This window comes from Vombatus ursinus, unplaced genomic scaffold (assembly GCF_900497805.2).
Source record: "Vombatus ursinus unplaced genomic scaffold, bare-nosed wombat genome assembly UNPS02011591.1, whole genome shotgun sequence".
In the NCBI taxonomy this organism is placed as follows: Eukaryota; Metazoa; Chordata; class Mammalia; order Diprotodontia; family Vombatidae; genus Vombatus; species Vombatus ursinus.
In genome coordinates, this window is record NW_020951369.1 from 2,152,983 (window position 1) to 2,170,579 (window position 17,597).

At 36.8% G+C, this 17,597-nt stretch overlaps 1 protein-coding gene across 1 annotated transcript in view; it reads right to left on the minus strand.

The window, feature by feature from the left end:
- GABRA5 (gamma-aminobutyric acid type A receptor alpha5 subunit) overlaps window positions 1-13,796 on the minus strand; it is a 106,015-nt gene extending 92,219 nt beyond the window's left edge. Inside the window, exons 1-4 of the mRNA XM_027856640.1 lie at window positions 13,711-13,796; window positions 5,645-5,766; window positions 977-1,044; window positions 637-857 (exon numbers count right to left, since the gene is read on the minus strand). Of these exons, the coding sequence (XP_027712441.1) occupies window positions 637-857; window positions 977-1,044; window positions 5,645-5,766; window positions 13,711-13,796 (497 nt within the window). The remainder of the gene's footprint in view (window positions 1-636; window positions 858-976; window positions 1,045-5,644; window positions 5,767-13,710) is intronic.
- Window positions 13,797-17,597: the final 3,801 nt, after the last annotated feature.

A 17,597-nucleotide genomic window follows, 5' to 3' on the forward strand; every position in this document is an offset into this window, starting at 1 on the left:
TTCTATGAGAAGTAATTATAAGTAAAAGCACAATCTTTAAACAGAATTCAGATTGATCTAAGCTGTAAAAGAATTGAAGGAAGGGACTTTACTAACTGTGCATTCACAGTGGCTATTACAGAGTTGTGTGCCCAATGGTCATTCTACATATAATTAATAATGATAATAATAATTTTTATCATATAGTGTTTTAAGGTTTTCAAAAAGCTTTGCACATTATCTTTTTTTTTCCTTTATCCTCCTAACAACCCCACAAAGTAGGCATTATTACTCTCACCATTTAGAAAACTAAGATTGCAAGAGATTAAAGTGACTTGTCCAGGGTTATACAGCTGGTTAGTTAGTGTCTGAGGGAGATTTTTGGACTCAGGCCTTCCTAATTCAGAGTCTAGCACTTCCTACTTTCTGACACCTAGCTACCTCTCTACATTAACTGCTCATGAAAAGGTTTCATAGGAGACACTGCATTTATTGTGTGATACTCATTATATAGTCTTAAAGAAACTTATAACAGAAAAATGTGATATTAGTCTGCATTCCCTAGAGGAGAAATAAAGGGCTCCAGAGATGAGCAATACTAAGAAGGAACTCTCTAAAATGTCAGGCTTCTAAAGAAATGCATAAATGGGCTTTTACCTCATGGTGTATAGTAGGGTACCATCATCCTCTAGCCTTAAGAGCTTGTTTGGTGTGGTCATGTTGTGAGCTATGGACTTCTTTCCATTGTGAAAGAATGTGTCTGGAGTCCAGATCTTGCTAGCAAGGAGGTTGTTGAGAGGCAGCCTCTGCATTGGTCCTTTGAAACGAAGTCTTTCGTCTTTCCAGCTTTGTCGGAAAAATACATCAATGGTATATTCCTAAGCCAAAAAAGGGAATTAAGGTTATTATATTTCAATAAATCTCTCCCCTGGAGATATTATAATTTAACATTTGGATGTAGTTTGGGGCTTGGAAAGGTCCATGCCCTATAACCTACCATTTCAGTATCAGACACTGGGCCAAAGCTGGTGACATATATGTCCGTTCTCACCTGAGTTATTCTTTCTGAAATATAAAAACATGAACCCTGATTCACTCATTAACATAAGGATGAACAATTAAATAATGAAGATATATGTTATTTTCCTATTAAAAATAACTCATCTTCTAGCATCAAAGAGTATTATAACTTATTTTAAATTCGTATATATATCTTAAAGAATTGCCTTAATGGTAGGATGGATAAATGATTTATTGATAGTAATAGCTAGTGACAAAGGCATGATTTAAATCCACATCACCCTTACTCCATGTCCTATACTCTATCTATGTACCACAATATAACACTATTATATCTATAATAAAAAGGAAAGTTTTCGTAATTTCTGATATGTAGTGTTACATTCTACACTTCAGGATGCAATCACTATATACTAAGAAATAGAGACTTGAATGATGGTCAATGATAAAAACATTTTAAGTTGGTACTTTCACTCAATGCAGGGCATTTTGCTTCATCCTCTGCTGGTTTTATAGCTCCCATGATTATTGTCAGGAAGTGTATTCTGGGATTACCTTAGACAATTAAAAAATTTCCAGGTGAAAGACTTAACTTTGGGCTATCCATCAAAAATTCTGATATAATTGTAGACATCTATACTCAAACTTGAAGTTCTCCTGGAAAACCTTGGGAAAACTCAAATCTCACAGAAATAGGTAAATTCAATATGTTTCTGGTGGTGACTCTTATTCATGCCTACATGCAAAGCTTAACAATTTTCCCAGACCTTTTTCTACTACAATTAATACTGGTTAATTGTGTCCTGGGCTCAATCTCTGTCTGATAATGCAGGTAATATCATACAAGAGACCAAGAAATCCCATCCCTGTTTGGTTTAGTCAGTTGATCTGGCAAAGGAATGAGAGTTGTAGAATAAAATAGTATCTATCTGAATCCATTAGGCAGAAGGAAAATTTCATCAAAGATCATATTTAAATTCTTCCTAGTATGGATGAGGAGGATGAATTACCTAAGGTACATCTTAACTCTTTAAAATGCTAATGCTGAGTAACATCTACACTTCATCTTAAGAGAAAAGCATTTTCCTGAAAGTGTCTACATTTTCCATTGGAGCAAGTTCAAATGCACTGTATTTGAATCTTCTCTGATCAAGTATTTTGTCCATGCTCAGAAACTACATTTAGACCTCAGATCATAAATTACTCAGTGCATTTGTTGCTGGAAATACACACACTGGTTTTGGATCACAATCATTTTCATGTTGAATTTAACAGAAAGAGAGAGAGAGAGAGAGAAAGAGAGAAAGAAAGAAAGAGAAAGAAAGAAGAAAGAAAGAGAAGGAAAGAGGGAATGAATGCAAGAGAAAGACAGAGAAATAGTGACAGTCAGATAGAGACAGACATAGATAAAGAGAGAGAAAAATGGAGAGACACAGGGAATTTCCGTATAGGCCAAGTCACTTAATCTCTCTGAGCCTCAGTTTCTAAATTTGTCTGTTAGGGACAAACACATCTGCTCATAAGAATGATAGTAAGCAAATAAGATAACAGATATAAAAGTGCTTTGGAAGCTACAGAACTTTTAATATCAGATCATTTGTTAAATACGTCATTTCTTCCAGGATCTGTAATTTTATCATTGTGGATCCATGCTCCAACAAGGCAGATTGTTACTCCATGACAACCCATTAGAGTCTTTCAGAGTAATTTCGGTCAAAAAGTCACCACCACTCCAAGTCTTACCAGTTATAAGCCTCTCCAAACCCTGACCTTTTAGTAGTGAACATGCTGTTTGTTCAATGCAAACAGCTCTGAACCTTGCTAACATAGCCCTTGAGAACCCAGAATCGCCAACCACCCACAATAAACAATTATAGTGAAGGGAGATACGATTTTTAAAAAGATTCCATAATATTGGAACTAATATAATCAACTAATTAATTAATATTTATTAAGACCTTACTATGCACTAGACATTGTGCTAAGCTCTGAAGATACAAAAAAAGGCAAAACATAGCCCTTACCCTCAAAGAGCTTGCAATCTAAGGGGGGAGACAACATGCACACAAATATATAAAAAGCAAGTTATATACAGGAAGAGAGGAGATAATTAACAGAGGGAAGGCACTGTAATTAATGGGAGATTAGGAAAGACTTCCTGTAGAAATTGAGATTTTAGTTGGGACTTAAAGGAAGTGGCCAATAGTCAGAGCAGAGAGAGAGAGTGTTCCAGACATAGAGGTCAGCCAGAGAAAAATGCCCAGAATCAAGATGGAGTGTCTTGTTCAAGAAACAGTCAGGAAGCCAATGTCATTGGATCAAAGAGTATCTCTTGGGGAATAAGACATAAGAAGACTGGAAAAGTAGTAGGAAGCTAGGTTATAAAAGGCTTTGAATACCAAAAATGGTCCTGGAAAAAATAGGAAGTCACTGGAATTTTCTGTTGGGGTAGGGGTGTTATGTGAACAGACCTGTACTTTAGGAAAATCACTTTAGTAGCTTAATGGAGTGGAGTGAGGAGAGACTTGAGGCAGGGAAACCCACCAGCAGGCTATTTTGATAATACAGGCAAGAGGCGAGGAGGGCATGCACCAAAGTTGTGGCAGAGTCAAAGGAGAGTGTATGTAAGAGATGTTACAGAAGTGATAATAATAGGCCTTAGCAGCATATTGGATATGGGCGGTGAGATATAGTGAAGAATCCAGGATGACTCCTAGGTTGGGAGCCTGAGGGATTGAGAGGATGGCATTGCCCTCTATAGTAATACAGAAAATAGGGGAAGGAGAGGTTTATGGGGAAAGATAACGAGTTCTGTTTTAGATATATTGAGTTTAAAATGTCTACCAGGTATCCAGTTTGAGATGTCTGAAAGGCAGTTGGATATTTAAAACAACTCTATATCTCAAAATATAATTCTTTAACAGTTTTGCACTTTTAAAAATGTCATATTTCCAAAGAGGCTCCTAAGATCTTATGGTTTATAAACTATAATTTGGTATAATTGTATTCAATTCTACCCAAGTTTGTATTACTACTGAAGCAGCAATAGGACCTTACTTTAAGGAAGACTTCATTTACTTGGAACACATTTGGTATTCCTTAAATATATCTTAAAATATTCAATGTCATATAGCTATATATGACATATAGAGAGAGAATCACATCTAATCATTTGGTTCCCCTTACCCTATGTAACTCTTTGCCCAAATCTTACCCATGTTTGAAGGAACATCTCTAAACCCATTTCCTCCACCTACCTTTCCTTTCATCATCATTTACTGAGCACCTATTAGGTAAAGAGTACTTCATAACTCTATTCCACCCTAAAATTAGCTCTCTCAAATCTATACTCTGGTAGCATTTATAGCCTATGTACAACGCTTACTGCTCATCATGTATTGCCTGATGCTGTTATGTTGTCAATTTTCCACATGTGCATGTCTTATTTCTTTCTTCAAGTAGATTTCATTCTCCTTGAATGAATAATGCTTTAACTTTTATATATTCCACACAGGGTCTAACATAATGCTTTACACAAAACACACATATAGATATATGTGTATGTGTTTATGCATATATGTGTGTGCTTGTGTGTATACATATGCATGGAATTCATTGATACTATATTCAGAGAGGGAATTCAGTAATTTTTGCATCATTGAATCTTTTAGATCAGTGGTTTTATTGGGAATGCTAATTGGGAAGCCCTCCTTCTAATAATTTCACCTCATACCAATCCTTTCCTCCTAGAGTTTCTCATTTTTGTGTGTTTTATAAATTGGCACTGGATAGTATTTGAATGCTAAGTGACCACTTTGTAAACAAAAACCAAACCAAAATGCATATGAGGAAATTAAAATTGCTATCACTTTTTTTCTTAGTTTCTTAGTAAACCACTTTTTATCACTAATGCTGAATGTTATTAAGGAATATCACAATCTGTCCTGTTCTAAAGAGAATTTATTTCCCCTACTGTTTATTCAATTAATAGTGAATGATTTCTGAGCAAATCTTCAAGGAATGAAGGTGTAAAGTTGATTTGTAAAAAATTCCCTCCATATAGGGTTGACCTAAGCTTTTGTCCTTCTTTAAGTGCTCCAGAAAAAAGGATTCTGTTTGGGCAAGGATACTTCTTAGGGACACTTGCTCTCCCAAACCAATAAATTTTCTCTAAAACAATTAGGACCCAGAAAATAGAAAACAAGCCCTATGTATTCCTGGAATGAAATAGTATAATGTCAAGATCAATGGATTTGAATCCTAGCTAATCCACTAATTATCTGCATGATCTTAGCCTAGTAACTTAACCTCAATTATCCTCAGTTTCCTAATATGTAAACTGTTTTTTTAAATATAGCAATACTTGCACTATCCATTGCATAGCTCATTGTAAGAATGAAAGCAGTCAACACATATGCCAAGAATATTGTAACATTAAAGCATGGTAAATGACCATTTTTATTAAGGGTATCATTGCCTGTTTCTAGTACCAACACATCTTATTATACTAGTTTATCTGTTTAAATGAGGATGGGAAGTTGTTTAGGAATGTAAAAGGAGCCACTCGATAGAATTTCTTGTATTCAAGAAGTATAATCATTGTCCTCAGTATTTACCTCACTTCAGGAAAGGAATATATACCCACCTCCAAGTCCTGGGCGCAGTCTGTTGTCATATCCATCCAAGAGACCATCGAGGATCCTGGTAAATATTGTAATATTGTCATTGGTCTCATCCTTCACTGAACTTGTTGGCATCTGTGAATAGCTGTTTAAGAAGAAGAATTTTTTTTTAAAGCAAGGTCCACTAAAACTAGAAAATTAATTTCCTATGAGTTCCCTTTCAAATTTCCCAACAAGTAAGAAAGTAACATATAATCCCTGATGGGATAATTCCAAAAATGGAGAATAATATATAGAGTGACTTGTTTTAGGGAATCTTAGAATCCACACTACTTTGAATGGTCAAATTACAAGGGAGACCTCGGATAACTTCACCTTCTATGGCCCAATATTACTCATTCTTTTAAGAAATCTGTTCTGAGATTTATATGGTCTACTTACAAAACAAATGTTTCTGAAATGTTCTTGACAACTAATAAGAGAAGAAATACTATTTTAATGTACTAGCTTTCATTTCCGGGTAACTACAGGCAAAATACATACAAAGTTCTAATGGCCCATGTTGGTTAGATCTCTTGGTCTTTCAGACTATGTCCAATTTTCTGATGTAGTCAGTTATCCAACTGTCTGATTTTTTTCTTTGAATACAGAGGTTGAAATACTCATACTATGATAAAAAAAATTAAATATAAATTAGAGAATATTGTTAAACTACCACAAAGTTGCATATTGTTGAAATGACTTTAAATGGTTAAATACAATGTGAATAGTTTTGACAATCAAAGAATAGAAATTGAATGTCAAGAACTACCCACTTTTAATACTCAGAATGCTTTGTATCTATCAAAAGAAATATGATGCTTCTGGTTTCTCCTCCTTATTCTTTGTAAGAGTTAAGGTGCATAGGGATTTGGGGGAGATATGGCAAATGAATGGAAAATCTCTAATGAGAACTTTCTTTGCAATTCACCAAATGATCTGAAAGGCCCACAGAAATCTTAAGAGCTCCAAAGGTGACAAGAAAAGGTTTCTAACTCCTAAAATGGTTGTCAAAGTTAGGAGTCCCTTTGATTCTACTTTTGTATTTTTTGTTAATCAGTTTCCTAAATATACCACAAACATAACAACCTTTGTAAATATCAGTAATTCCATTAGGAGTCTTCAGAAAAAAAAAGATGATTTTTAGTGATATCTCTTGACTTTTAAATTTCAGACTAATTAAGAGATGCATCTCATATAGTTTAACCTCTTTTTTTTTCTTTTTCAAATAGGAAGCACACATTCTTTTTCTCCTGCTTGTTCTGACTCATTGTTCAATCGATTGCCAGATGAAGCTGGCAGATAGAGATGTAACTTCACTCCCATGGTGTCACGCTGAGTAGTTGCCATGCTATGTTTAACTAACTGCCTATTGACATGAAGAATCTTCCTAACTTCTTCTTGATAAGGCATACGCCTAGGAATTATTTTCTTTCATTATCTTTATTGTTTCCCTAATTATTATCTCTGTAGGATGGATTAAGCTTTAAATTAGGTATTTTTTTTCCTTAAGTGCACAGAGATGACTCAGGTTGACAGATTGACTCTACATTTGTTTTTTGTTTTTTCTGTGCTTTTTCCCTTTATTTTATTTTTTAATTTTCATGATAAACCTTCAAATTATACCAATCCTCCAATTTATTATACTGTCTTCTAACACCCCCCCTTTTCAATTTAGCCTTCTTAGATTTGATAGCTTGGTGAAACCTTTTATCTGTGTGTGTGTGTGTGTGTGTGTGTGTGTGTGTGTGTGTGTGTGCATACACATGTATGTGCATGTACTTATGTAACATATATTCATACAAGCTCAAAAACCAAGATTCTTAGGTACTGTTTGATTAAAGGTAACAAAATAACTTATTATATGATCTAAAGAAAATTCAAACATCTATCAAATAAATTAAGAAGGATTTTTTTAAAAATTAAGGTCTGTTCCAAGAACAGAAATAGACTTGGAATTTGTAGGGTGATGAAAAGGTAGGAGAAATCATAGCTGTCATCATATCTCTTACTTTAATTTATCATTATATTGCTTTATGACATTTTCATGTATTTTTCATATTTCCAATCTTTTTCCTAAGAGCAAAAAATAAATTTCTATACATATTTCACATTAATTTTTTATCAACATAAGATTTTTAAAAGTTCATTGGTTTCCTTCATCCTGTTTCTCCCTCCTTATTTCTATAATGCTTTTATCTCTTTTAGCTAGTTTTCTTAGTTCTTTTCTAGAAATGTGGGTTTCAACATTTTTGTTATTTGGGGGGAAATCTTTGTTCTTATACTAATGGTCAGCCTTTGTCCTTCCTCATTCTCTCTTAACTTTAGTAAGATAGCACAGTATCCTTCTTTGTGATCACATCTAGTCACTTTTTTCCCAACCCCTCCCCTCTGTGATCATCTAAATTGAATGGCTCTAAAAAGTCTTTTTCTATTGGCTCATTCAGAAGCTAGGTGGTTCTAGATTTCTTTGTTCCACACTCTGTACTTGTGATATCAATATGACAGGAATTATCTTCCCCATTTTACAAATTTGAAAAATACTGAATCACAGGGGCATAAAATGACTTCTCTAAGATCACATAGTTAGACCAGTACAGGGACCAGAAACCAGATTATTGGACTGCTCAGTTCCTGCTTTTTCTATAGAACTATACTACTTTCCAAATTATGCAGATACTTTCATTTTGCAATAAAGCTGATATTCAGAGTTATGAGCACTCTTACTGTAGCATAAACTTGGCCTACTAAAGTAATTTCATAGTTGCATATAACCCTGAAATGTTTTAAGACACTTGTAGAACTCATTTTATTCAAGATATAATTTAACTTAGAAAATTACTCAAGGTTTAAGTGAGGAATATCAATTCCCTACATTCAGATTCAAAAGTTTGAATATTAAAGTTCCTCAAGCTTCTTTTCTAATGAACAGACAAGATTATTTTTACTGCATTAACTTCCTTAAAAAAGCAATTAAATTTCTACGCAATTCTATATGCAGGAATACATAGCATTGCATTCCAATACTTCAAGTTTCCTTTATGTCTTTGGTGTGTATTCCTTCCACCAACATAGACTGCAAACATTACCTTTGATTTAGTAGGTTATTTTTTAGACCATTTCTATAGTATAAAAATATTTAACTGATGGTCAAACTTCTTGAGATATGCCACTCAGAATTTTGCTAGGCTAATGCCTAGACCATAGACAACAATCCTGCTTAGCATCTTGTATTTTTTTTTCTTTCAGCTGGTATTAGAACAAAGCTCTAGTTCCCAGAATTTCATACTCATATATCTTGATTTGTATGTATTAGAAACCCCATTTTGAAATTATAAAACACACACATGAAATAATGCAGGTAATCCTTTCGTTAGCTTCTAAAACCTTCTGTGAAAACATAGAAAGTTTAAAGGAATGAAAGTTTATATTCTTATGAAAGAGCACAAAAGGGAACAATGGAAGGAAGGCTATGGAAATAGTATGTGTGAAATAGTGGATAGAATCTCAGATCATCTTAGACCTGCTCATTTTTCTTTGAAATATGAAATCAGAAGAAACTAAAAAGTATGATTGTTATGATTGATGAAGACTCTGAAGATGAAAATTCTATAATGTAGAATGATGAAATATAAACTCTAACCTGGCTTATTTTGTGATTAGACAGTGAATCTCCCAAAAAAGAAATAACTGAGGACCAAAATGTTTCAGGAAAAAGATAGCTTCCTAATCCTAACTATCACCTTCACTACCAGAATGCTAACTTCCTAAATACTTGTTAATCATGAGCCAGTCAATAAACTCATTGATCTTGACATTAACCATATTAAAATGAGTATATGTGTATATGGGTAAATATGTGTGTGTAAAATTAGCATATGTTCACACATACAAATATATATATACATATATGCATACATACATAATAGATACACAGAGGTATCTATATGTTAAGCTACAAAATAAGTGGGTGTTTAGTATTTGTTGCATTGATTCTATATATTACACGTACCAACACGTAAGCTCTAAGTCTTTTAATTCCTGGGGTTTAGAACATTTCCCTAATGACTAATAGGCTACTAGTTTAGTTGCCCATCTAAATAAATGAATATACCAGTCTTATTTAAGGATTCAAAGTGTTTGCCCAAAAGAGAGAAAAAAGCCCCTGGAATTTGTGATGTTAAAGTACATCAAAGAATTTCCATAGTTATTAGAATTATATCAGAAAAATTTATTCTTGAGATATATTACATACAACATATTTCTTGTACCAAAGGCTCGTGGCACGGTAGGCTAATATGAAGAATTAATGACACATTCAGTAAACATGCCTACTAATCTCATCTCTGCTATTAGCTAGCTTTATGATGTTCGATAAGGCAGTACACTGTCATATGCCTCAGTGCCATCCGCTATAAAAGGGAGATAATTCTATCTGGTTTACAGAGCCTATGTGAAGAGCAGAGGTTGACAGAGTCACATTCATTTTAATTTAGAGCTGGAAGAAATCTTAAATATTCTTGAATTCAATTCTCTTCTTTTACACATGAGAGAACTAAGATTCACAAATTTTAAATGACTTGTCCAAGATCATAAATATAGTCAGTGGAAGAGCCCAATGTAGAACCCAGATGTCACACTTTGCAAGGCAAAATCATTGAAAAGTTAAATGTGCTATATAAAGTAAGGTAATATTACCAACAGCGTGTCATATATATCTTTTCCCTCCTTCCAAACTGGTATTTAAAGTTTGGCATTTAAGCCTCGTATTTAAAACTTCCCTGTCTCTGGTGATGGCACTACCATCTCCAAACTTTGGAATCAGTTTTTATTCTTCCCTTTCCTTATCCTAAACCACCACATGGAAACAACTGGGAAACCCTGTCGCTCCTAACCTCACAATATGACTAGCATTTGTCCTCATCCAGTCATCACCCTAGTTCAGAACTCCCTCCTAATTGGTCTTCCTGCCAGCAGTCTTTACCATTATCCATCCATCCTTCATACTGCTGCCAAAAGAATCTGCCTAATGTAGATGGTCTAGTGAATAGATTCTAGGCTCACTGAATAGAGTGTCAGAATTGGAGTCAGGAAGACTCATTTTCCTGAGTTTAAATCTGCCCTTAGACACTTGCTAGCTGTGTGTGACCTTGGGCAAATCACGTAACCCTGTTTGTCTCAGTTTCTTCATCTGTAAAATGAGCTGAAGAAGGAAATGGCAAATCACTCCAGCATCTTTGCCAAGAAAGCCCCAAATGGAGTCATGAAGAACCATACACAACTGAAAAACAATTCAATAGTAACAACAATGTAGAGGGTCATGTCCCCCCTTTATTTAAAAGCCTCTGTCATTTCTTAATTAGTTAAAAGGGAATGATACAAATTCCTTAGCCTGGTATTTAAGGAGGGTCTGGTTAAAGCATATCCTTTCAGCTTTACTTTACATGAATCCTCTTCATCCAGGTTATATTCTAGCTATACTGGAGTACTATTTGTTCACTGTTCTCCTTGTATGGATATCAGTGTCTCTATGTCCAAAACGGTAATGCCCCTATAGAACTCCCTCCCTCCTCATCCCTGTCTATTGAAATTCTCCTTTTTCTTCAAAGTACAGTCGCCTCCATGGAGCTTTCCTTTTCTGATTCTGTCAGCTATAAGTAATTACTCCCTCTTCAGATGTTCCTGGAGCACTATGCCTGGATCTCTGATTTTCCTTCCATTATCACCCCCTCTCCCCCACAGCCTTGAAAGCTTCACATTGTACTCTATATCATATTTCTTTTTGTAGATATCATCCATCCTTAATTAATCTGTATGTTCCTTAATGTGCAAGATTGCAATTTTTCACCTCTATATCTTCAAGGCTTAACATTGCCTTACATATAATAAATGATTGTGAATTAATCTAATATCATATTAAGGGACTGATGGATAATGAAGTATAATGGGAAAAAGACTACTGGATTTGGAGTTGGAGGCCTTCAGTCTAAATCTTGACTCTGCCATTTATTATACATGCACCCTTGGACAAGTTACAGGTTTATTTATCTTCAGTCTTCTCATCTAATTGATAATAATAATGATAATAATAATAACAATAATAGCATTTATGTAGCACTTTAAGGTATGCAAAGTGCTTTACAAATAGTATCTAATTTTATCCTCACAAACACATTACCAAGTAGGTACTATTATTAGTTGCATTTTACACATGAAGAAAGTAAGATGAAGATGAATTGACTTGCCCAGCATCACACAACTTGTAAATGTCTGAGGCAGGACTTCAGCTAAGGTATTCCTGATTTTAGGTCTAGCACTCTAGCTAGGTGCCTTTGTAAAATGATGGGGTTGGACTAAATGGCTTCTAAGGCCCCTTCCACTTTTAAATCTATGCTCCTATGTTGGTACTCAAGCCTTAATAGCAATGATTACTCTTAATTAAGTTGTTCCCTGAAGAAAATGAGAGAGTAAGTATTAAAGTGTATATTTTCTTTATTAATTGAGTATCATTCTCTCCATATTGTTAGGATGCCTGGGAAATTACAAGATTTTCAACTGGCTCATGGTACATACCACTCAAATGCCTGATAGCTATTTACTGGTGGGGCCTCCTGTAGGATAAAAAATGGATTTAGGGTTTTTGAAATGCATTTAAGGGGTGATGTGGCAACTATGGTGTTATATTCCCTGGGGATATCCAAAGGGAGAAAGGTGAAAAAAAAGGAAAAACACAGGTTGAAAAACTTGAGAACTACTGCTATAAATAACTTTTATAGCATTAATTAAGGTGTATATGACTCTCACAGAATAATTATTTACAGTAAATTCTAAAAACCATTGGTACATATTCCAAAAGCCTATTTCAAATTTCTGAGGAACACTAATTTGTTGAACTGAAAACAATGTGCATTCAAGGATGCTAGGCTACAAGCAGGGTAGATTAGATATTGAGGAAAATATGTATCATTGCAATAGGGGTCAGGAGGAGCAGAAACATTTCCTATCCTAAGGTTCCCAACTTCTTTATCCATTTTAGTTTTAAAAGAGTTCACCTCAGAAGACAATTCTTTGGTCTGATAGTTCTAAAGCTTTGGAAGCTTTCTGTGATACTCTCTTTAACTTCATTATTTAAATTTCATCTCATCAATGCTAAGAAATACTCTCCTTATTGGTCTGAACAACACAAAGAGGGTGTGAAGGCCTCTGTGTGAAAAGAATAAGTTTCTCTGGAATGATGAAAATGTCATTTTGGGGAAAAGAATATTTTAAAATGCCCATGATATTGACACAAAAAAATCACACAAAAGACCATAACAGAAATAACAATGCAAGGAATTCTTCATCATATAAGGCTTCAAGGTGACTTTTCAGACATTCAAAGTAGACACAAATCCAAGGTTATTGAGTAAATTTGGGACAACTTTTCATTGTCATAAGCAATCACAACCTTCGAATGATACCACATGTTTCATAATCTATTGTGAATGAGAGAACAATAGCTATTAAATTTTATGAACTGTTTTTCTAACAAAAAAAATGTGCAAATGAGGATTAAACCTCTGAATTTAATTTTTAACCTGAATTGGAAGAAATACTGCTGATTTTGAACTAAATTGCTTCCATTCTTAAGGTTATAAATTCACAAATACTCTCTACCCTAGTCCTCTTTTCTCTGACTCACTTCAGAAACTGCACTTCAGGTGGTCAATCTATCAAAGAAAGTTTCATTTAATGCTATTTCTAGCCACTAGGACACTGAGGATACAGGGATATCTAGGTGGGCAAAGAACTCTAAATTAATTCTTCAGCTCACTGAATTTGATGTCAGAGAACGTGGGTTCAAATCCCAGCTCTGCACTGAGAAAACCTTTAATATGTCACTTGATTTATCTAGAATCCATTTTTCTCCTCATTAAAATCAGAAGGCTAGGTTAGAGGACCTATAAGATCCCTTCTTGTTCTATATCTATGATCCATTGAACAAATTCTTTCATTGAACATGTTTGTTGCTGTTATAAAATATAGTAATTGGAAAAACCAGATGACTTACCCAAAGTGACTGGCTAAATTCATGGAAATGCAAAAGAGGAGGAGATTTTTGATCATGACAAAGCTAGAAAACATTCCATTGTCCATTCCCAATAAGAATAATAAGTGAAGTGGTTGAATTTTGGGGGGAAATTCTTTTTTCCACCTTGATCCTTAGGCTGGAATGAATAAAAAAAAAAGAACATATGCCCATGAATGTCTTGGTGATAAACAGCTTGGAACCAAACCATACTGCAAAGACTCATTTTTTAACTATTTATAAATAAAGAAACATTAGGATACATTTTGGTGTCATTATACAAGTACAGTTCCACACTCGATCCCTCATGACTTTCATTTTCAGAAGGCAATAAAATACAGTAAAAAGAAATTAGCATAATGCTTTATTTTTTTCACTTAAACATAAAATAAAATGCAGAATCATGCTTTTCATTCTTAAACCATTAACCCAAATATTTAATTTTAACCTCTTACTCTTTGTTCAAGTAATAATTACCTCAAATGTTCCTCAAATTAAATTCATGGTATTTTCTGAGAAAGTGATTCTGTTAGTACCTGATTGTTTGTTTTGTTTTGTTTTGTTTTACTTTCATTCCCCCTAAGTGTTCAAAGCCAACTTACTCCTTTTACTGCAAGGTGTCATGAAAAATTTTGGGGAAAGAGGACAAAGGTCACTTTTTGGGAACATTCTAAAGGTTACTATAACAACTGCTTATTAGAAAGACTGCCACTTTCTTGGATGGCTGCCTCAATGACTAAATAACCTAATAATTTTTATATTTTGGAGAAATCTGTCTCTCAGCTCTGTTGTGATCCCTAATTAACGAGTTAAAGAATTGGAGGCAGTCGTTCTCCTTTTTCTCGTGGTTAAGGACTCAGATCCAGACAATGTGCTTTTCTTCGTGCAATCCAAATCAACACACATCTGCACATACATGCAGCCTGCCTGCTTTCATTGTACTTTGTTCCAGAAAACCGTTGTTGCCAATTCCCCTAAATGAGGGACCACAATAAAGACTTTAAACCTAAAATGCTTAAAAAAAAAAGCTTCCTAGTGCCTACCCCAAGGCATATTTAAATGAGGAAGGTCTCCAGAGTCAGAGGTCACCTACACCCTGCCTTTTCGCCTTTGGGTCCCCCTGTAACTGGCATATAACCGGTCATATAACAGCCAGGGAAGGGGAGGTGAAGGGAAGGAGCAAAAATAAAAAGGGGAGGGGGCTTCTTTCTCTTCCAGCATCCTCTGCACTAGGTGCTGAAGGAAAGAGGTAAGGAGCCCCAGGGGGTCTCCAGATCCGCTGCGTAAGCTCTCTAGCCGGGAACACCATCCTCGTGTGTGCCAGGGTGTGTGGAGGTAGGTGGGAGGGAAGTGGGAGGAGGGTTGCGGAGTCAGAGCACTGAATCCACTCCAGCCTTCTCTTTTTGCTAACTCGACCCCTGCTTCTCCCTCCTGGGGGAATTTCACTGATCTTCAGATAATCTACCCCACCTTTGGATTTTCCCTCACCATGCCTTTCTTTTCTCACTTCCCTTCCCGGTTCCCTGCCTAGTTCCAGATCTCCCTTTTCCTCTGTATCTCATTGAATTACTCAGTGTTATTTTTTCCATAGGTTTCCCTCCTTGCAAATATCGAGTCTTACCAATATGCAAAGGGCGGGTAGAGGCTCCACAGCCAAAGCCTCTGCCAATTGATCCGTGGTTATCTGCCCCTTCGGAATCGCACTGCAATACACCAGGCTGCACCTAGTCCCAGCCTCCCATCCTCAACTCTTAAAAAGCAAGCAAGCCAAAAAACGGAAAACTTACCCAGGTGCCCCGAAGAGAGGGCAAGGGAAGGGCCAGGAGGGAGGTAGACAAATTCAATAAACGCATACTATGGGCTAAGCGCTGGGAGATAAACAAAAGGTAAAATAGGCAGTTCTTGGCCATAGCCCTTTGCGCGCTAAATACACACCTCTGCCCTCAGCACTTTAAACATCAAGGGCACTGGAGGAGGGGTGGGGGTGGGGGGGGCAAGAAAAGATTGGTATTTCCAAGATCTACACCCCCTCCAAACAGTACCCCTCCCAGCCTTTTCTCCCTCTGCAGCTGCGGTCTCTGGTTTGAGGGAAGTGGGCAAAAGCAACTCCTCTGGAAGCGGCTCCGCACCTCGGTAGCAATCCTCTCATTCAGTGCGGGCAGCGCTATCCCCTGTCCTATCCCTCTTCCATGACCACCCTCCCATCTCTGGGATCTGATTTGCCCCACGGAGTCTGGCTAGGCAAAGTTTGCACTCTTCCCGGGCTCTCCCTGGCACCGGGTTCCTTCCTTCCGTCAATTCCCTTCTCCCTCTACCAGATACTGCTGTGCTCCGGGTTCTAGGCACTTCCCAATAAGAAAGGCGACACACCGTTCCCTCTGTCTGGGGTCTGTCTCTCCCCAATTCAAACACAGTTCAGCCAGCAGTGGCTGGGCTCTCTCTCTCTGTCCCAAAGGGTCATTTGCTCCCCTGAGAAGGCTGAGAATCCCCCCTCCATCCTGTGCCCTTCCCCATCCTCTCCACCCGCCTCATCTCTTCCCTATAGGGTCGAATGGTGTCCCACCCCCGCCCCCTTCATCTCCCCCACACTGAGCAGCTTCTTCCCCCCTCCTCCCCCGCCCAGCTTACCAACTGCGCTGGACACGGGAAGAGAGGTTAGTAGATGTTCTGCAAATTCCTTTTTCTCCCCTTCCCCGCCCCGTACCCTTTTGCTCCCCAACCCGAGCTGCCTGGTGCAGATGTCTCAGTTGTCACCAACACATACTGAATCTCTTGAAGTTCCACCGCTTCCCCAGGTGGAACGGGATGGAGGGAGGGTACGCTCACCAGCTCTCTGCCTTGGATCCCAGCGGCTCCCTCCTCAGCTCCTCCTTCCAGGATGCACTGCTTCCCTCTTGCAGATTTCTCTTTCTCCCCCCCCCCCCCCCCCCATATACACACTCTCTTTTCTCTTTCTCTCTCTTACCTCTCCTAAGCATCCACATGTCGTCTTCTTAGGGTAGCGTAACGTTTGGATGCAGCTGTATCCCAGCAGAGGCCGCCACACACTCAACAAATGGGCTGGCAGGCCAATATTGTATAAAGAAGAGTCAGATCTCTTTATTAGAGGAGGAGCCAGGAGAGTCAACAGTAAGTCCTCTTTGGGAAGGGTTCTTGGTACCTCTCTTTAAGTAAACTGATGGCCTTGAGTGACATTTTTGGCTAAGTCTTCTAATGATGACAAGTCTAGGATATATGTAGGAATGAAGGGAGAGACTTGAACTGAAGCTGTCACCCAGACACTGCAAAGATCTTACTAGTGGCAGAGGCCAGAAGGAGGCCATTGCGACATGACAGGATGCTTGCCCAAGACTTCCCTAAAATTTAAATTATCTTTTTGCTCAGATTCTACTAGCTTCCTAGAGACCTTATTCTGTACCTCTGAGTCTGAGTCAATAAAATACAAGTTTATAAACACTTTTTCTGCTCCTTAAATAGCAGTATCTTCATTAACTCCAAGACAGGTAATAAAGTTGACCTGAAATAAAATCCTTAGCAGTTCTGGTCATTTTATGCGATTTATGGTTTCCTTATTTTTCTATCTCATAAAACTGAGATTTCTACAATAGGAGGAAGCATGTGAATAATGTTTTCATCAATATTGGGGTTCAGAACACTTAAAGGCTGTTGAGTCATGCTTTTGCTGCTAACTATGCTATTTGCTGCCATTTAATCACCTTTTGCCTCAGTGTTCTGACTTACAAAATGGGAATGCTCAATGAATAATGCTTGCCTCCTGCCCAGAAAACGATGGAGAAAGGGAAGCATACTAAGAATGATGTGATAAAAGAGAATATTAAATGAATATAAAGGATCCTTCTCAAGAAATT